Source organism: Nilaparvata lugens, chromosome 6 (assembly GCF_014356525.2).
Source record: "Nilaparvata lugens isolate BPH chromosome 6, ASM1435652v1, whole genome shotgun sequence".
NCBI lineage: Eukaryota > Metazoa > Arthropoda > Insecta > Hemiptera > Delphacidae > Nilaparvata > Nilaparvata lugens.
Window position 1 is genome coordinate 34,629,825 of NC_052509.1, and position 21,896 is coordinate 34,651,720.

The 21,896-nt window shown below is 36.1% G+C and overlaps 2 protein-coding genes across 8 annotated transcripts in view; both read left to right on the plus strand.

Annotated features, from left to right (window-relative positions):
- Positions 1–9,645, plus strand: part of LOC111063252 — a 182,764-nt gene extending 173,119 nt beyond the window's left edge. For 2 of the 5 annotated variants that reach the window (XR_005571618.1, XR_005571615.1), the window contains 3 exons: positions 4,294–4,388; positions 5,691–5,797; positions 9,055–9,645. The gene's annotated coding sequence lies outside the window, so the exon portion shown is untranslated. Of the gene's footprint in view, positions 1–4,293; positions 4,389–5,690; positions 5,798–7,789; positions 8,584–9,054 lie in introns of those variants that run through there. The other 3 variants (XR_005571616.1, XR_005571619.1, XR_005571617.1) reach the window with 3 other exon arrangements.
- Positions 9,646–21,156: 11,511 nt separating this feature from the next.
- Positions 21,157–21,896, plus strand: part of LOC111064602 (solute carrier family 66 member 3) — a 77,981-nt gene continuing 77,241 nt past the window's right edge. The window contains exon 1 of one of the 3 annotated variants that reach the window (XM_039430684.1): positions 21,157–21,520. In XM_039430684.1, the coding sequence (XP_039286618.1) occupies positions 21,372–21,520 (149 nt within the window). In that variant the 5' untranslated portion in view covers positions 21,157–21,371. The remainder of the gene's footprint in view (positions 21,521–21,896) is intronic. The other 2 variants (XM_039430686.1, XM_039430685.1) reach the window with 2 other exon arrangements.

Here is a 21,896-nt window from a genome sequence, read left to right on the forward strand (position 1 = left end):
CCTAGATTTAGATGGCAATTGAAACATTATTGATCTAACTAAAGCATGATATTAGTGTCAAAGACAGAAATCTGCGTTTTAATTCATTATCATGTGAGAGAGAGAGAGAGTGAGAGAGAGTGAGCCCGAAGTAAAGGGTATGTGTAAGAGAGTGATGTGGTTGAGTGGGAGTGACAGAGTTCGATATATTATATGCTACATGGTGGGTGAGGAATAATAGTGTGTCCCTTACGCTACACTTACAGATATATATATATATATATATATATATATATATATATATATATATAATACATAAACCATATCCATAGATTTTGGAAGCGGCATGCTATCTTTTCAATCTTTTGAAACAGCATTTATTGTCTAAGGTTGGTGAAAGAAGTTTTCTGCATTCCATAACAACAATCTGCAGACTGACGTCTCGGGTATTAGAACCAAAAGGCCTTGCTCTATAGAACTATAAATACTCATTCAGTATTACAATGCCTTGCTTCCATGAAACAAAGCAAATGTTTCCCGTTAGGTACTTCTGGAAAGCCCGGTCAATTTGTCATCGGTGGTGTCCAGGTAGAACTACCCTGCTCATAGACTATGTTCACTGAAGCGTAAAACCAAAGTTAACCAGATGCTTCTATTTCTAAAAATTCTATTGCCAGGTATAAAGTACTGCACTTTGGCGGCAGGAAGAAGATGAACAATAATAAGGAGAAAAAATAGAGATAGGAGAAGATTATAACCGTTGAGTACACTATTTTATCTATAACCACTCTTTTGACGAATTGAAAACTTATAAATTACTGGTGGTACTCCCATACAGTAACAGTCAGGGGTGTATTCAAATACCGTTGGATAACATCTTTCCAATATTGTTACATTCATCTAGAAGTATATAATCTGTTCTTTCTTACATTGATATCACTTATGCATAAGTTACTGCAGAATCAAAATTATTTTATATTGACTGAACAATTAAAAGTCACATTGAAATAGTTATTTTGGAGTTTGGTGGAAATAATACATTTACATGGAACTCAATTTATTCATTAAAGGCAATCTACATAATTCTAATAGGTTCTGGTAACACATAATGATAAAATAGGTGTTCAATGAATAAATGAAGCCTAACAACTTGAAATATATTTCAAATCATTTAAGAATAAATTGATTCTACCTGGGTGCTAGTCAGCTTTACATTTGTACATGTATCATTGTATTGAATTATTAAATATTTGATGATTTTTGTAAAACGACATTTTGATCCTGGACTAGTAGTTCTATGAACAGTAGACCTCGCGCAGTTATAAAACACAGCCTCGTCTCATACTGTCCATAAGAGTAAATCCTGTTTGTATGTTGTGTCGGCAAGATGTCGGTGTGAAAACGGCTAATGGCTGTTGGGGTTAGTGTATCAAAAATATGCTAACATCAAAAGCTAATCTCCTTCAACACACTGGCAACAGGTCAGCCCGATTTGAAAGCAGATAAAGGTCGAGAGAAAATACTATGTTTTCTTTCCGTTATTAATTGCATGCGTCATTGCATGCAATGAATAGTCAACACGACAGCTGATTTTTTACTAAGTTACATTGATATATTAATTGCATGCGTTATTGCATGCATTTAAAAATCCACTCAACAGCTGAATTATTATGGATGATTCTATTCTGATTTTTACTGTAATATTGGCGTTCGAAGGAGACTTTACCTATTGTATTAACCTTAAAATGCAAAATTTTCAAAAAACCTTGTATATACGTCGAGGCACAATTTGAAAAGAAATATACCTGTAAAATTTCATGGTAATCTATTGCTGCGTTTCGCCGTAATTGCGGAACATATAAACATAAAGAGAAATGCAAAGCCGTCGACTTGAATCTTAGAACTCATTTCGCTCGGTCAATAAATCGAAATTTTAAGAAACCACAAATATCCTGGATGAAAAGGGGAATCAATTGTTATGTACCTATAGATTTGAATCTGAATGTCTAGGATCCACTAAACAGTCTACTAAATTCATCATTTTCTCTCCACAGGAGAAACGTTTAAAGCTGGCTTCAAATGATGTCACCACATTATTAACATATGTAAATTATATATTTATATATGTATGTCACGTGGATTGAAGAAGCGTTGTTTGTGACGTTGTTTGTTGATTGAAGGAAGATTCTATTTTACTATTTAAATAAATCATAATGTAATTTACTTATCCACTTCGAGATTTACATAGTGATAATAAGTAAGAAATGAAATGTATAGCAAACACTTCAGTTGCTATGTAGGCCTACTGTAGTGTCTTATTTTTTACTAAAGTGATGAAGTATCAGAAAATACTATCATTCAGCATTGTTATGTATTATTTTCAATGTCATTTTTTTCTCTTTCTTTTCAATAATTTAAAATTTGTTATTATTTTAAATAAGTAGATAACTTAACTATTGTTTGTTTTTAATCATATTATTTGTATTTATTTTTTTCGTATTGTTATAATACTTGATAGAGAGTTGAGTGTAAGAGAGGGTCGACTGCGCCCTAACTTCGCTTTCTAAGAAAAATAAAGGCAGTCATTCTATTCTATTCATGTCACCATAATATATATGTATATATATTAAAAAACAGATGACATCCAATTTATTAGAGCAAATGGAATGCCTTCATCTTCATGTGTAGGCAACACACCACACCAACCTTGTTCCTGTGAGACTGACCTTGTCTCTGTGACACTACACTTGTTCGAATGGGACTCTACCCCTCTTCTTGTTCCACTGACACTACTTGTTCCAGTGAAACAGACCTTGTCTCTGTGAGACTCACCTTGTCTCTGTGAGACTCAACTTGTCTCTGTGGGAACTTGTTCCTGTGAGACTGCCATTTATAAAACAACTTGTTCCTATGAAACTTGTCTCTGTGACACTAATATCGTTCAAAAACACTACTTGTCTCTGTGAGAACTTGTCTCTGTGATACGGACCCGTCATAAACTATCTTATTACGGGTTGAATCAATTGGCTGTTGACCTTATTTATTCCTATCTTACAAAAAGAGTACCGTTACAGTATGTTTTAAAAAATTGGCGAGTATTATAGAGGTGGAATAGTCAAATACGGTGTGCCACAAAGTTCCATTCTTGGTTCACTGTTATTCATTGTTTATATTAATGATTTGCCTAATATTATTATTGATTCTTGTAATGACGATAGTGCTTCGTATTTGTTTGCAGATGACTTAGGTTTGAAAGTGGCTAATAAGAATAAGGATCATTTGTATTCTAACACATTGAATAATACCTCTAAAATTGAAGATTGGTGTGCAGCAAACAATCTGAACATTAATTCCACAAAAACAGAGGATATAACTTTGAGCTTTGACAGAAAAATTAATGACATAAAGTCAATTAAGCCTAAGATTCTTGGCGTGAGAATTGATACTAACCTGACTTGGAAATGTCATATAGGCTATAACATATATTTATAAAAAAAATCAACAAGGGCATCTTCCTTTTACGTAGATTATGTAATATTGTAGATATGTCTGTTTTAATGAGTGTTTAGTTTGCCCTTATTCATAGCCTTTTGCTATATGGAATCCAGCTGTGGGGAAATGGCTCAACTACAGACATCTTGTTTAAATGTCAAAAGAAAGCAGTGAGAATAATTTGCCACAAGGCTCCTCGTAATCCATGCAAATTATCATTTATTGAACTCGGACTATTAACTCTGCCATCTTTGTATGTATTGTCATGCTTGATTTCAGTGAAGAAAACTGAAAATCAATATGATGTTAACTCTAGTATAGGCCTACACCAACATAACACTAGAAATAGGAATAATATAAGAGTCGAGTATTGCCAGTGTACAAGTTCCCAAAAAACTGGCAATACATGTCAATAAAACTTTATAACTCTTTGCCTGAAAATATCAAAAGAATGAGCTTTAATAGTTACTGTAAATATTTAAAAAAGTATTAGTCAATGAAAGTTGAAGATTTCTTTGTAATAGATTTTTAAACTGATGTTTCTGTGTTATTAATGACGTTGTTGTAACATTTTAATGTTGTGTGACAATAAATGATTTGATTTTGATTTTTTGATTTTGATATTATTTAACGCATAGCCTAAGTTAAATTGTGTACGGTATATAAAATCATTTTATTTCAATTTACTTCCCAAAGTGCTATTCCCAACAACTTTTTTCCTCTGCGCTGCTAGAGCCATCGCTAAGGGATTACGCCTTTAGTGAACAATTGTAGAAACCAACTGATTAACAACTTCTAAACTTGAATTATTCTTCTTTATAGAATGAAGTGCAAGAATATTCCGGCTGAGTTCCATCGTGAAAGAGTTGGCGTTGCATCTAGTGCAGATGCTCGATTCACCCATAACAAGATCGAAGGTAAAGGTCTAATTTCTTTTTCATTTAAAATTACCATATAACGCAAGCGGCAAATGTCACGTTGAATATTATAAGATACAGTGTAGGCTATAACAAGGTCCTTAAACAATAAGGATCCGACTCGAACAATTTCGATCAACTGCAATTTATGATGGCGGCTAAAATGGCGAAAATGTTGTCAAAAACAGGGTTTTTCACAGTCAAATTTATACCTAAAATAGTCATCGATAAGCTCTATCAACTGCCACAAGTCCCACATCTGTAGAAATTTCAAGAGCTCCGCCCCATCTATGCAAAGTTTTCTACATAAATTTTCACTGGATCCAAACTGCTCTTGTAGATATGAACCACTAGAAGTAAGGAAAAAGTTGAATTTTCTTGGTATTCACATTGTTGAAAAACTGACCCGGGAAGATCATATCAATTACATCACAAATAAAATAAATGGAAATTCCTACATTCTCAAAAGGCTTTCCAAATATTTAACTGAAGATCGGCTTCTTCTGATTTATTATGGAATCATGTACTCTCATCTAGCCTATGGTATAATATGGGGAGGAGCTGCCAATAAATACATGAATAGACCTTTTCCCGTTCAAAAAAGAATATTGAGATATATTTTTAGACTAGGATATAGAGACTCTTGTAGAACTACATTTCAAAACTATAAAATATTGACAGTTTATGCTCTCTACATATATAAAACCATAATCTTCATCCACAAAAATTCACATAAATTGACTGCTTCAAGTGACATACATAGCAAGAACAGTAGAAACTCTAAATTTTATCACAGGATAAGGGTAAATAAGAAACTAACAGAGAATGATTAATTTATTAAAGGTGTCATATTTTTCAATAAATTGCCAGAGCACATCAAATCCCTGATAGGCAACCAATCAAAATCTCAATTAAGAAAGATCTTGGGAGACAGGCCGATATATAGTAGGCCTATTAGTGACTACTAATATCGATCATATTACTATATGATATTGTATATTATATTACCATATTAATAATAAATTCTTTATATTTATTTAATTTATAGATTCATTTGCATCTGTACGTTTTCATTAAAATGCTCTACGTTTACAAATAAGCCATTGACAGATTTCCAAACTGTTTCCTGAAATTGGAGTTCGTTGCTCATCATGACAATTTCCTCACTTTTGACAGTTCATACACTTTTATAATTTATTAATTAAGGAGCGCACTGAATAGATGGATCTACAAGAATAATAATTAGATTAAATTTCTTTAACAAAACACAATTTAACCCATGCTGTATAACTCTTTTTTTAGAATGGATTGATAATCTTGATATTCATGCTTATGGCAGGCTCTATCTTGAAATAGTAGATGCTCCTCCAGTGCTCGATTTGGATTTTCTATCAATACTAAGCTTGAAGGTGAGCGTTGGACTGAATACATATTTTTGCCCATCAAATTTATAAATTAGTTCAATCATCAAATTTATAGATTGTTCAATCATCAAATTTATAGATTGTTCAATCATCAATAAATTATTGGTCAATCTAAATTAGAGCACAGATGATGCTCACATGAGCTTGTCACACATGTTCCATCAAAACTCCAACAGTGTCGGTTTGTTGGGGTTTTAGACATAGTCTGTTTATAAAACTATTTAAAAAAATTTTAGTCTGTTGCTGACATATTATCTCAAGCTTATTCAAATAAGAATTTACAAATTTACTCATATGTTTTTAGAGATGTCTGCCGAATTTATGTTTGAGGTCCGCTTCCTTAGCGTAATATTCCAATATATCCATACGATCCAAGGGCCAAGCCACATGAGGCGTTTTTCAGACGAGTCGGCAGGGCAGGAAGCTCACCGATTGGCTAATTATCAGCTGATTCCGGAACGCCTACCCAATCAGTCAATCTGAGAGCTTCCTGCCCTGTCGACTCGTCTGAAAAACGCCTCATATGGCTTGGCTCCAAATCTTACGAACGGCACGTTAATCCTCGGTTTCTTTCTCTCTTCAGTGATATTGTTATGTTGGTATTAAGCATCTACTTGATGCAGTCATTATCCCTCACTACTTAACGTATTCAATAGAAACGATACTTTGATTACTCACGTTACTTCATTTAGTACTTGGTACTCAAATGCATCTGATTTCCGGTAACCACACATTATTAAAATAATTTTCATATTTATGCTGAACTTTTGCATTTTGCTTGCAAAAACTAATAACGCTACGTAACTAGCACTTGGCAGCAGACTCAAGTTAGGCGGCCATGTTTGTGGTTCTATAACTTGACAAAAATTCACGTTCTGGCCGCATGGATCACAGGGCGTTTGGTGGGAATGATATTTAACTGTTGAGCTCTGTGAAAGTTGCCCCCCTATCGCTTGTTTGTGTCGTATGATATGAGATCGGAGGTTGAAAAAGATGACCCTGGTATAATCCTGCTTACAAACAATAATAATTCATTCTCTTCAGCGACCATACAACTTCCTATAGTGAGGTCCACGTTATAATGGCAGTGTTTGATTAGCAATGGTATTGCTATCCTTGTCTATCATTCAATAAAGCAAATAGCACTATCTCTTTCTCGCTTTACTCTGTTGCCAGATCGTCTTTTAACAATGTAGAATTAATAATAAATTAACAAAATATTTCATCTTCATCATTAAAATTCAGTATGAAATTATTGGAAAATATAATTTCGTGCTTAATAAAATAAAATTGATTATTTCAAACAAGAAATAAGTTAAATATTATATCAATAAACCTGTATTAGCTACCGTCTATAGAAGGCATTGACAAGACAGAGGATCGGCAACGTTGTTTTGCTATCTTTCTCCACTGCCATTATAACGTGGACCTCACTATAGAATGGTTGTGCATATCATAGAAAATATATGAGCAGTGATGAACGAGAGATGATGGGTGAGCTCATTTAGCTTACTACATCCTAACAAGAATTATTTCTTTCCTACTGTAATCACAACTCACAAAATTTCATTCAGTTGGCAGTGTCAAAAGTGAAATCTTTTTACAGTTTTTGGATATCTTATATTGTAGTTTGGAATGTAGTTTTGTAAGTTTTAATTGTCTGTATTGTGAATATTTCATACTCATATTGTTTGAAATGTAATAGTGTGATATTGAGTGGATATAATTGTAGTTATTTTTTTCTGTGTATCTTATATTCTTTTGCAGGTTATTGAACTGAAAGAACTTTGATTTTTACCTTATGTTGAACCTTGAGTTTTTAGTATGAGAATTGACCATGTTTTTATTGAATTTGCTAACTTGTTGCTTAGTTGTCGAAATTAAAGCAATTTTCGTGCATTTTTCAAATACAATTTCAATTTCATGTCGAAAAAGCTTCTTTATTTGGGAATTTTACGAACGTTGACCTTTTTGCAGCTTTGGCTTTTCCACTGAAAGTTATGCTCAACGCTAGTGGAAGGGGAATAATTTTCAGTGAAAAGGCCACAGTCCTAATTGAGATGTTACCGGAAAACATCGTGTAACGGTGTGCGAGCCTCGGTCCTCTGAATGGGTCAATTTCCCATCCAGAGGGACTAATTGACAAATTTCAGTTATCAGTAATTTTTATCTATATAAATAGGAAATCAAATTTTATAGAGTTAGTAAGAGAAGAATCAGGAAATAATTTGTGCGTGTGAGCTCAAGTATAGTGAGTTTTCTTAAATCGTATGTGAGTGTCTCTGAAGAGTCCAAGTTTAAATTGTTAAAATGGTGAGTGCCAAACTCTTGTTGTTTTCTTATAAGCTTATAGCTCAAAATTCAGTTTCATAGAATGACCGAGGCCCAAACCTACAATAGTTGCAGCAAGTTAGCAGGTTCCCAAGTATTGAAATTAAAAATTGAATATGCCTTCTTGACCTGAATTGATTGCTGAATAACTTTGTTTTGTTTGAAAATTTCAAATGTGACATGATTCTATTTATTAGTTTTGATTAGTTTAATAAGCCTGAAGTCGAATTTTATGAATATTTTTCATTGAAGTTCCTGGCTCGTAGCTGCTAGTTGCTTAACTAGGTGACAATTGAATAATGATAATAATCTGTGCATTTGTCACTATAAGCTCCTAAACCAATCAAAAGAGATTTCATAGCAGTATAATTTTAGAAGATATTATTGAAGAGAAGAAACACCCCCTCGATATACCTCGCACAGCAGTAGTATAATGTCTATCGAACCACATGCATTTTTATATACAGGGTGTTTCAGAAGTAGTGTCGAGAATTTTAGGGTATTGTACCTGGATGCTAGGAGACTACAAATGTCATATTTGAAGTGTCCAAAACTCAGCGGTTATCCTTATAGCTGCCATTTTGTTTTTTTCACTTAAAAATTTTTATCTCAAGAACGAAATGTTGTATTGATCTGAAATTTGGCATGAATATTTATGCTATAAAGACTCAACTATAAAAAATAAAAAAAAATTTTTCGTTGAAATTTTTCAAAATGGCGGCCATTTTAAATTTTTGATGGCGAATATCTCGAAAACCGTCCATTTTACAGAAAATTTACAAGAGACAAAAAAGTTAGCAAATTTTTTCACAATTCCAATGATACCTAATTTATTAAGATTGGTCGAAGAATAACAGAGAAATTAATTTTTTTCGTACTGCATGCATGATCGCTTTTTTCTCCTGTTTCAGTTGAACTGGTTTGTCGCCGCTTCAACGGAACTTGCTATTATACCACACAACCAAGAACATCACCATCTATTTCACTTGACTATTCCGTATGGATTGGTGATTTATACACTTTGACTGTTCTGTACTGTATGGAATTTGAGTATACATAAGAATGACTTGTCTTATACTCCCTCCTGGAGTCTCCAAGACGAAATCTTAAAAAAAATCCAGTCTATACACCAGGCTGCATCATAGATTACTTCTGCTCAGACTTGGATCACCATGCTATAATAAGTCAATTGATAACATCTCCGATATGTCAATAATCCTCATTTTATAGTAAACCCTTGAGATTGAAGTGCTAGATGAATTACTTGAAAAGGTGACGGTCAACCCGAATTTATGTTTCTTGAATTATCTTTGTTCGGTTGTGAATCACCCAGAATTGTGCATGGGTTTTTGCCAGATCAATGCGAATGAAGTTTACCATAAAAATATTTTAAGGGACGGTTTCCGAGCTCGGGATTTAGCTAAGTTCTAGACTTTAAACAGCTGGAGTCAGAAAACTGGCTTTCCGAAACGGGGCCTCGTCGTAGTCCACGTTTAAATTAAATTTCCCAAAAACACTTGAGTTGAACACAAAATAAAATAACGACTAAATTGTGTAAAGTTTCAGCTATTTTAATTATTTAGGAATGCTTCATTTTGTCAAGAAAAAATGTTTCCAATATTTTAGAAATGAGAAAATAAATATATTAAAAACCATGACTACTCTCCATATCGGAAAGCCAATTTTCTGACTCCAGCTGTTTAAAGTCTAGAACTAAGCTAAATCTCGAACTCGGAGGCCGGCCCTAAAATTATGTCTCCTTGTTGCTTTACTCTCAAGTTACTTTAACATAAATTTGAATTGAACTTCTAATATTTTTTTTTATACAGTGATGAAAAATCGTTAGCGATCCATACCGATATTTCCATCAGTCAATAAATGAAATTAATATTCATGTAATAGGAAAAAAGACTCACCACTTTTGTATTAACTTATTGTTAACAAGATAGCTGACAAACAAGGATCTCTGGGCCGCTTTTGGTAAAGTGAGGAAGTTGTTTTTAAAATTGATAATTTCCCATTCTACTGGAAGCGGCTGGAGAGGTATCTACACGAAGAAACTATTATTCTGCACATATCATATACGGTAGTTAAGTTAGTTGAGTTGAAAATGTATTTATACAGAGTAAGTCATAATGTATGGGAACCCTTCAATAAGTTGGAGACTGTTGTAGTTATAATACTGTAACTTTCATGATAAGTTATTGGACGAATACTCTACCTTTTGATGTACGACTGAATTTCAACCCCTCATAAGGAAGGGGGTGACTTAGGGGTTGTAACTCTAATATTGTTAACACCCATTGTGTGCTACATCATTTTAAATGCTTTTTTAAAACTAGAAATATGGCATCAATAAAAATGTTCTATGATACTTCTACCAAAAATGGCGGCTGATTGAAGTTTTAGTTTGTAAAGAAATGATGGGTAAAGTAATGAAACTTAAATCAACACTTTTTTGAATGAATAACGAAACACATTGAAAAACATGGTTATTTATTTAGTAATCTGTCTGCTACTAACATTTCATTTTAAAAGATGCTTGAAATTACTACCTCCTTCTCTCGTTTTACAGTTTTTTCAATGTGTTGCGTTATTCATTCAAAATGTTACTCGTAAATGTGAATCTTCTAGAGCTAGATTAACACTAATTCCACTTCTGTATTGAATTGCAACTAGCATTTCGCTTCTGGATAATCAGTGTGATTTTGACTTATTGAAAATATTGTTCTCAATAAATATCCTAATTTAGTATGGCTGATAATTTATGTTTCTTCCGATGATAAAATTAGTTCCTTATGTGTAATGTGAACGTTGTGTGTTGTTGTAAGATACAGAATGGCCCAAAAAGGATGGTCGGTTTTTAAATTACTATAACTTGAATAATTTCCAACATACATTTAGTTTTCTATATTTCTGTGTTTGTTCAATTGTCAAATTTCAGAAAACGTCATAATTAACATACATAATACTGTAAAGGAAGAGCGGCAAACAAAGGCCAAAAGATAATCACGCCACCTAATGGAACGTCGACGACTTTGAAGCAGTTTTGTTAATTATGACGTTTTCTGAAATTAGACAATTGAACAAGCTCATAATATATAGAAATAAAATGTATGTTGGAAATTATTCTAGTTATAGTCACTTAAAAGCCGACCATTCTTTTTGGGTCATTCTGTAATAACCTAAATCTCTTGAATTGTATAACCTACAAGTTGATAAAATCTAATATTGGGGCACTCTGTTTGTTGAAGTAGTGTAATGGTGATCTTTTTTAACACTTTGATTATTTTGCCTCTAAAATAAGTGTTTTTGTTTAGAATTATATCGTAAAATTGTAATTGAGTCTATTTTTTACTATCTATGAATTAAACAGCATTAATTATTATAATTATTGAATTCATGTCATTTTTTCCGTTTTCTCACTTTAAGTACTCTATTGTTATTATTTAAATCCACTTTTGGCGTCTACTAGACCTGGTAGCGGCTACTGAAAATCGGTTTATTATCCCTGTGAGGAGGGATTCGGACGGGACGTTGCTAATTATATCCTGCCAAGAGGTGGAATCATATTTTTTTAATGGGTCACAATTTATCAACTTCGTTAATTCACTCATACATACAGCTGAATGGAATGAACGGACTGGAATAATTGGAGTGATTTGAAAATATAAAATATTAGGGCCAGTTTCTGAGCTCGGGATTTAGCTAAGTTCTAGAATTTAAATAACTGGAGTCAGAAAATTGGCTTTCCGAAACGGGGCGTCGTCGTAGTCCACGTTTAAATTAAATTTTGAAAAACTATAAAATTGAACACAAAATAAAGAGAAAATAGTGTAAAGTTTCAGCTACCTATTTTGAATTATTTAGAAATGTATCATTTCGTCAAGGCAATAAACGTCTCCAATAATTATAGAAATGAGAAAATGAAGATTACCATAAAAACTACGAATACGCCCTTTTTCGGAAAGCCAATTTTCTGGCTCCAGCTGTTTAAAGTCTAGAACTTAGCTAAATCCCGAGCTCGGAAATGAGCCCTTAAATTTACTTGACGAACAAGTGGAAATGTGGCAGCACATCCACCAGAGACGGCACTCTTATTTTAAGGGACGTGAGTTTTTTTGTCTTATTTACAATTGCATATTGCATAGATATAACTGTGATTAATTATTTTGAAGTTGCAATGGGCATTGAGATTTTATTCAATAATTTTATAGAAGATGTCGATATAAAAAACTAAAATATAATTTTTTAAACAATAAATAAAGAGCGCAAATGATTTATACCTTATTAAGAATTGAAAATTTTTATGATAGTCTGTTTTTCCTATTTTTTGTGGAAGTTTTTTACTGAACGTGTTCCTCGAAAGAGCGGGTACAGTATGTGAAATGATGATGTGGACATGGAAAGGATATAATATATCAATATTTTTGATGGATATGATATAATATTATTCCAAGGTGGGGTTCGATTATTAAGCAGAGCCAGTTCAAGTGCGGTCACTAGTTTAAAGGAGTACGGTAGCAGCCTTGAATCTTTCATCGTTTTGAGCGATAAGATACAATATCTTGTATAATAACTGCATTCTATATTGTAGGCCCATACAGGTAGGCTATATAATTATGTGCATAATATTTTTTAAATAGAAATCTAAAAAAGCATAGTTAATTATTTGATACTTGACACAAGAAAGTACCGGAGCTATGCTCCGGGAGGGTATGGAATGTCTCCCATGGGGAAGGGAGTAGCCTATACTGTAGTCTTCCCCCGGGAAAATGTTTTCTTTATCTAATAAAATTGGCCCATTTGTATCAATTTTGATTACTATTCAAACAAAATTTTTCCTGTGTCATGTTTTGTTGTATACTCACTTCTGATACATTAAACTAATGAAAGATGGATAAATAATAAACTGATTGATATACTTTGACTGAGACTTATTATAATTCATAGGCAGACAACATGACAAGTGACAAACTGATGAGACGATGAGACAAACCTCGACTCTCGACTCTATACAATATCGATATTAGATTATCGATATATTACAATATCGAATCATTACATTATTCTCCCCTAAAATGAGACAATTACATATTACATTATTGATACATGCTATGAGAGAACCTCACAGGAGCTTTCCTCACCCTGCTCGGTCGCTCACTGTCATCAACATTTTCATAATTTACATCATTGCCTTTTTCTTCATCAACTACAGGCCAATACAAAAAAACATGATCCTTTTCATCAAGACGACTAATTTTTAATTGTGATACATGTACTTTTATACTTTCACCAGATAACAATTTGACTATATACATGACATTACCAAGTTTTTTCATAACAGTTGCAGGAAACCATTTCACAAAACCTTTCCTGTAAGACAAATTTACAAGCACTTTTTCACCAAGAACAAAATCTTTTTCATTTTTCAAATCAAATGATACTTTTTTCCTAATTGAATTTTTTGTTTGATCTTTCAAAGAACTATATTGTTGACTACAATTGGGATTTGACACAGAGATTGGAGTTTTTGCTTTGAAATTATGCATAACACTCATAGGTGAAACACCTGTTACACTAGATGGTGTAGACCTTAAAGAGAATAAACATTGGTTCAAGCTGGTTTCTAGTGAAACGTTATTGTTTGACAGAATTGACTTGGCTAACAATTTCTTCACAGATTGTACCTCTCTTTCAGCTAATCCATTCGATCTTGGATTATATGGAGCAATTTGCAACAATTTTATTCCTCTATTTTGACAATAAGATTTAAATTGAAAAGACTGAAATGGCGGACCGTTGTCCGAGACAATTACACAAGGTACTGAGAATCTAGAAAAGCATTCATTCAACTTGTTAATAATAGTATTCACATTAGTATTATTTACAATGAAACATTCTACCCATTTTGAATAATCAACCATGATTATAAACATTTTTGCTTTGTGGGTGTCAAGCAGATCAATATGAACACGTTGCCAGGGACCACTAGATTCTGGCCAAGACTTGAATTTACTTTTAATTTTATTTTGAGTAAGTTGACATACTTTACAAGTTTGAACTTTTTGAACAATATCGTTGTCCATATTGAACCACCACACATATGACCTGGCAAGTAGCTTACTTCTAGTGATACCAACATGATCAGAGTGTATTATATCTAATATTTTCGCAATTAACACTTTTGGAATGACTACCCTATTACCATACATTAAACAACCTTCTTGTACTGATAATAAGTTTCTTATTTTAAAATATTTACTCAACACATTGTCATTTTTCAATTCATTTACATTACCGTTTTGAACAATTTCAACGACCTTACTAAGTACAACATCCTCTGCTGTACTTTCTGCCACTTCCTTGTGCGATACTAAAGGTGTCGACAGGTATACAAAATTACAATCATAATTCTCATCCAACAATTGAACAAGATTAGAATTTGCTAAGTCAACTTCGCTACTGACAGGTAATCTAGACAGACAATCGGCATTCATAATGTGTGACCCTTTTTTATATTGTATTTTATATTGATGAGATGACAAAATTATTGACCATCTGAGCAATCTAGCATTAGACATTTTCGGTAGGTATTTCTTTTCAGAAAACAATGACACTAACGGTTCATGATCCGTCACAATAGTAAAGGAATTACCTGCTAAGTATTTGTGAAAGGTTCGGTTAGGTTCGGTTCGGTTCGGTTCGGTTCGGTTCGGTTCGGTTAGGTTCGGTCGGTTCGGTTGGTTAGGTTCGGTTCGGTTAGGTCGGTTCGGTTCGGTCGGTTCGGTTGGTTCGGTTCGGTTAGGTTCGGTTCGGTTCGGTTCGGTCGGTTAGGTTCGGTTAGGTTCGGTTGGTTCGGTTCGGTTCGGTTCGGTTGGTTAGGTTCGGTTCGGTTCGGTTAGGTTAGGTTAGGTTCGGTTCGGTTAGGTTAGGTTCGGTTAGGTTCGGTTAGGTTCGGTTCGGTCGGTTCGGTTCGGTTAGGTTCGGTTCGGTTCGGTCGGTTCGGTTCGGTTAGGTTCGGTTAGGTTCGGTTCGGTTCGGTTCGTTAGGTTCGGTTCGGTTCGGTTCGGTTAGGTCTAGGTTAGGTTAGGTTCGGTTCGGTAGGTTCGGTTCGGTCGGTTAGGTTCGGTTCGGTTCGGTTCGTTCGGTCGGTTCGGTCGGTTCGTTCGGTTCGGTCGGTTAGGTTCGGTCGGTTCGGTTAGGTTCGGTTGGTTCGGTTCGGTTCGGTTAGGTTCGGTTCGGTTAGGTCGGTTCGGTTCGGTTCGGTTAGGTTGGTTCGGTTCGGTCGGTCGGTTCGGTTAGGTTCGGTCGGTTCGGTTAGGTTCGGTTCGTTCGGTCGGTTCGGTCGGTTCGGTTCGTTCGGTTCGTTCGGTTAGGTTCGGTTCGGTCGGTCGGTTCGGTTCGGTTCGGTTCGGTTAGGTTCGGTTAGGTTCGGTTGGTTCGGTTCGGTTAGGTTGGTTCGGTTCGGTTAGGTCGGTTCGGTTCGGTTGGTTCGGTCGGTTCGGTTGGTTAGGTTCGGTTCGGTTCGGTTCGTTCGGTTCGGTTAGTTCGGTTCGGTTCGGTGGTTCGGTTCGGTTAGGTTCGGTTAGGTTCGTTCGGTTCGGTCGGTCGGTTCGGTTCGGTCGGTTCGGTCGGTTCGGTTCGGTTAGGTTCGGTTCGGTCGGTTCGGTTCGTTAGGTTCGGTTCGGTTCGGTTCGGTCGTTCGGTTCGGTTAGGTTAGGTTCGGTTAGGTTCGTTCGGTTCGGTTCGGTTCGGTAGGTTCGGTTCGGTTCGGTTAGGTCGGTTAGGTTCGGTCGGTTCGGTTCGTTAGGTTCGGTTCGGTTAGGTTCGGTTCGGTTCGGTTCGGTAGGTTCGGTTAGGTTCGGTTCGGTTCGGTTCGGTTCGGTTCGGTTCGGTCGGTTCGGTTCGGTTCGGTTGGTTAGGTTCGGTTCGGTTAGGTTAGGTTCGGTTCGTTCGGTTAGGTTCGGTCGGTTCGGTTAGGTTAGGTTCGGTTCGGTTGGTTCGGTTCGGTCGGTTCGGTTCGGTTCGGTTCGGTTCGGTTCGGTTCGGTTCGGTTCGGTTCGGTTCGGTTCGGTTCGGTTAGGTCGGTTCGGTTCGGTTCGGTTCGGTTCGGTTCGGTCGGTTCGGTTCGGTTCGGTTAGTTCGGTTCGGTTCGGTTCGGTTCGGTCGGTTCGGTTCGGTTCGGTTCGGTTCGGTTCGGTTCGGTTCGGTTCGGTTCGGTTCGGTTCGGTTAGTTCGGTTCGGTTAGGTTCGGTTAGGTTCGGTTAGGTTAGGTTCGGTTCGGTTAGGTTCGGTTCGGTTCGGTTCGGTTAGGTTCGGTTCGGTTCGGTTAGGTTCGGTTCGGTCGGTTCGGTTCGGTTCGGTTAGGTTCGGTAGGTTCGGTTAGGTTAGTTCGGTTCGGTTAGGTTCGGTTCGGTTCGGTTCGGTAGGTTCGGTTCGGTTCGGTTCGGTTAGGTTCGGTCGGTTCGGTTAGGTTCGGTTCGGTCGGTTCGGTTAGGTTCGGTAGGTTCGGTTCGGTTAGGTTCGGTTAGGTTCGGTTCGGTTAGTTCGGTTCGGTTCGGTTCGGTTCGGTTCGGTTCGGTTCGTTCGGTTCGGTTCGGTTAGGTTAGGTTAGTTAGGTTAGGTTAGGTTAGGTTAGGTAGGTTAGGTTAGGTTCGGTTCGGTTCGGTTGGTTCGGTTCGGTTAGGTTCGGTCGGTTAGGTTCGGTTAGGTTCGGTTAGGTTAGGTTAGGTTGGTTCGGTTCGGTTAGGTTAGGTTCGGTTCGGTTGGTTCGGTTAGGTTCGGTTAGGTTCGGTTCGGTCGGTTAGGTTAGGTTAGGTTCGGTTCGGTTAGGTTAGGTTAGGTTAGTTCGGTTAGGTTAGGTTCGGTCGGTTCGGTTCGGTTGGTTCGGTTCGGTTAGGTTAGGTTAGGTTGGTTCGGTTCGGTTAGGTTCGGTCGGTTCGGTTAGGTTCGGTTCGGTAGGTTAGGTTAGGTTAGGTTAGGTTGGTTAGGTTCGGTTAGGTTCGGTTAGGTTCGGTTAGGTTAGTTAGGTTCGGTTAGGTTAGGTTAGGTTCGGTCGGTTCGGTTCGGTTCGGTTCGGTTCGGTTAGGTTAGGTCGGTTAGGTTCGGTTAGGTTCGGTTGGTTAGGTTCGGTTAGGTTAGGTTAGGTTCGGTTCGGTAGGTTAGGTTAGGTTGGTTAGGTTAGGTTAGGTTAGGGGTTCGGTTAGGTTCGGTTGGTTAGGTTCGGTTAGGTTCGGTTAGGTTCGGTTCGGTTCGGTTCGGTTGGTTCGGTTCGGTTAGGTCGGTTCGGTTAGGTAGGTTAGGTTCGGTTAGGTTGGTTAGGTTCGGTTCGGTTAGGTTGGTTCGGTTAGGTTAGGTTGGTTAGGTTCGGTTAGGTTGGTTCGGTTAGGTTCGGTTAGGTTAGGTTCGGTTCGGTAGGTTCGGTTCGGTTCGGTTAGGTTCGGTTCGGTCGGTTCGGTTAGGTTCGGTTAGGTTAGGTTAGTTGGTTAGGTTAGGTTAGTTGGTTAGGTTAGGTTAGGTTAGGTCGGTTCGGTTCGGTAGGTTAGGTTAGGTTAGGTTAGGTAGGTTAGGTTAGGTCGGTTAGGTTAGGTTAGGTTAGGTTAGGTTAGGTTAGGTTAGGTTAGGTAGGTTCGGTTAGGTCGGTTAGGTTAGGTTCGGTTAGGTTCGGTTAGGTTAGGTTAGTTAGGTTAGGTTAGGTTAGGTTAGGTAGGTTAGGTTAGGTTAGGTTGTTAGGTTAGGTTAGGTTGGTTAGGTTAGGTAGGTTAGGTTAGGTAGGTTAGGTTAGGTTAGGTTAGGTTAGTTAGGTTAGGTTAGGTTCGGTAGGTTAGGTTAGGTAGGTTAGGTTCGGTTCGGTTAGGTCGGTTAGGTTCGGTTAGGTTAGGTTCGGTTAGGTTCGGTTAGGTTCGGTTAGGTTCGGTTAGGTAGGTTAGTTAGGTTCGGTTAGGTTAGGTTAGGTTAGGTAGGTTAGTTAGGTTCGGTTAGGTTCGGTTAGGTTCGTTCGGTTCGGTTCGGTTAGGTTAGGTAGGTTAGGTTAGGTTCGGTTAGGTTAGGTTAGGTCGGTTCGGTTCGGTCGGTTAGGTTCGGTTCGGTTCGGTTAGGTTAGGTTAGGTTAGGTAGGTTAGGTTAGGTTCGGTTCGGTTCGTTCGGTTCGGTTCGGTCGGTTCGGTTCGGTTAGGTTCGGTTCGGTTCGGTTCGGTTCGGTTCGGTTAGGTTCGGTTCGGTTAGGTTAGGTTCGGTTCGGTTCGGTTCGTTCGGTTCGGTTCGGTCGGTTCGGTTAGGTTCGGTTCGGTAACCATCATCACAAAGAACGTTACATTCAAAGATCTAACGGGGGGAAAAAACCGTTACTAACACATGTGCGATACGGAGCTGTCTGAGACCGAGAGTGGTTTGTTCTTTCTTCATTGTTAACATAACCTCATTCTTATTTGTTGTGTGCCACTTCAGAAATTCAATTCAATTTTTTTTAATGTTTTAATTGTGCTCTTAGGTTGAAATTTATAGTACAGACACATTTTTTTTTGTTCCTTTCTCATTAAAAAAAATAAGTCGGTATCTTTAAAAATAGTTGAGATACAATTTGTGCCATGATTAGTCACATTTATACACTATTTTCTAATAACTGACTAAACGTCTGCTACATATTCAAGCAATTTTTAGTTTTTATTTCTATTGTGTAGAGATAGAACGCAAGTAAAGTATGTCGATATGTACTGTATCGACCTTTCAATAATTTGATTTTGATATTCGATAATCAAAATGGCTGCCTCTAATAGGTTAAATGCATGTAAAATTGTGCAACTTTGAACTTTGTTTATTTTAAAAACAATAGTGAGCGCCGTTTATTTCTTGTGATTTTGGGTTCAAAATAACATACTAAATCGATCCCAACCAAAAATTTGATGAAAGGTGAGTTGGCACTGGACGTGCGTTTACACCAAATTCTGTGATACTCTCACCTTCTTTTTGAACACGGCTGTGAAATTTGAAAGTCTCAGAAAAAACTCTGGTTTTTGGAGCATAATGACTAATAAGACACTCAGAACATTCGTTAAATGTGCAATCACTAACTTTCTTTGGTGCAAGTTTATTTTTTAGTACATTATACTGTTCAGTACCAAGTAATAGCACTAAATGGTCAACTTTCACGGTAGCTTCGGACACAAGATTAAGTCTGAAATAGGATTCAAGTCTTTCAAGAAAGTTCTCAATCGGTTCTGAATCTGGATCAAATTTGGAAAAATTTGAGACTGAATAAGCTCGAGACACCTTACCTTCCGATTCCTCATTAACCATTTTTGGGTAATTCGACAAAATATTTCAGGACAAACCATCAGGAGACACCACGACAAATTTGTACTCGTTCATAGCCTAGACATGAAAATTACTGCTTGAACTGTTCACGAAATTACTGCTTGAAAACGACGAAATCCTAACCTCCAAACGAAAATTTTTATAATTTTATAATCACTGTAGTTCGAAAACATTTTATTTTTTGAATCCTCGTCGCCAATTTGTTGTATACTCACTTCTGATACATTAAACTAATGAAAGATGGATAAATAATAAACTGATTGATATACTTTGACTGAGACGTATTATAATAATTCATAGGCAGACAACATGACAAGAGTGAAGAGTGACAAACTGATGAGACGACACTCGACAGACGATGAGACAAACCTCGACTCTCGACTCTATACAATATCGATATTAGATTATCGATATATTACAATATCGAATCATTACAGTTTAAATAAAAATCATCAGCATTAGATCAATAGTATTTTATATCATGATGACGATTCATTTTCATGTTTAGTTTTAGTTGAAAGACAGCAAACATAACATACAGAATTAGAATAGGATTTAAATTTTCTTAAATGTATTAACTGGGATAAAATTAAACTGCTGAATATATGCCTAGGTAGGTACTAATAGTATTCAGCTCTGTTGTGCACCGGTTTAAATCTAGCCCTGCTTGGCAGTAATATTCATGAAAAAAAATCCTCATAATATTACTGAAAACGGAATGAAATAAAAATTCTCATTTGAAGTAAGTAGTTACCTATATAGCTTTCAAAATGTTTCATCAATTTACCAGGACATGAATCGACTATTTTTCTTTGCCATTTTCAATTAATTAAGTTACTGTAATTGAAAAATTAATCAATATTATAATCAAACATTTCAATAAATTACTTGAAAATTTTCATTCATTCTATCAATTTTTGATGGCCATATAAGGAGAAGTGAATATATACGGTAACTTTGTTTCCATATTGCAATTATTATTTCAAATGTAATGTTATTTATTTACTTGCTTAGATCTTTCTAATTTTCAATTCAACAATATGCTGGATAAATAAGGAAGGATATTATTTATCTAGGAATTAGTCACCATCATTCAATTTTATTTGATGAAGTAGGCTAAGTTTTGTAGCTTGATGAAAAATAATAATCGAACCTGGCATTTGAAAAACTAAATCTCAATAATTATCAAAAGTTCAATTTTGTCAGTCAAATCATATTTTTTGTTCATTTCAGCATGGTCGTAACAGCATACTTTATTGCTTGATGACAGGTTTATTGCATTTTATCAAAATTTTAGTCTCGTAATTCATCCATCAAACAAATTTATTCCTAGTAAATTAATATAATTCGCAATGTATTAAACTCGTGATTGAAATTAAAAATTCGCGGTTAAGTAGGAATAGGAAGTGATAAAAAGGTAACAGCTAACAAGAGCCGCTATCCATCCGCTACAGTAGCGGTTACCAGGTTTAGTTGGTAGCTCTGTCTTATCACTGTTTCTGCTACCAAAGTCTGCTAGTGAAATTCGCGTTTCTTAGGCGACTCGATTTTTAGCTCGTTGGATATTTCCAATTCCGCCATCAGACAAACAAATAATTTGAGTTCCAGAAACTCCCAATTCCGCCTAGCAACATATTTCGAGTTCCGGATATTTCCAATTCCGCTGTCTGACAAATATTCGTAGTTCCACCCAGCAACAGTTTTCAAGCATAGGACATTATTTAACATTGATATTTTGAGTTCCAGATATTTCCAATTCTGCGGCCCCGTTTGTAGTATAGACAGTTGGCTATACTATATTTATTATTTATGTTCAGTTGTATACACTGAAACCTTAACAAACATATGATTAAATTTGATTTTGCTTTATACTCTTTCTGCTAGTAGTATATTTCAAGTAGTATAGAATAAAATGAATTTTCTAAGTCTATTATCTGATGCTTTAAGCATCATTACAATTACTCTTTGTTTTGTATTGAAGTTTCCTCAGATTGTAAATATATACAGACTGAAGTCAGCAAGTGGTATAAATATTTACGGTCTGTTGCTAGAGCTTTCAAGGTTAGTCAATGCTTGACCTGCATGTTGCTACTAAATTTTACTACAACAGACAACTCTTATTTATTTGATAAAACAAGATTTCAGTCTAATATCGTTGGTAAGTGTTACAAATTAAACAATTTCTTGAAGAAATGTCTCGACTAAAGACCCTAGATTTTTTATTGTAATGAACACTACCTATAGTGAGGTCCACGTTAAGCCGCGTTTACACCGAAGTTGCAAACAGCAGTTGCAAACAGTAGTTTCAAATAAAAGTTTGCAACTTTTATTTCATGGTTTTATTTCCATGTTTCATGAAAATGTTTTCAACCTTGATTATGACTCGCCTATGTTCTGGTTCCTGGGATCAGTCCTTCCGAGGATGTCAAGTGTCGAG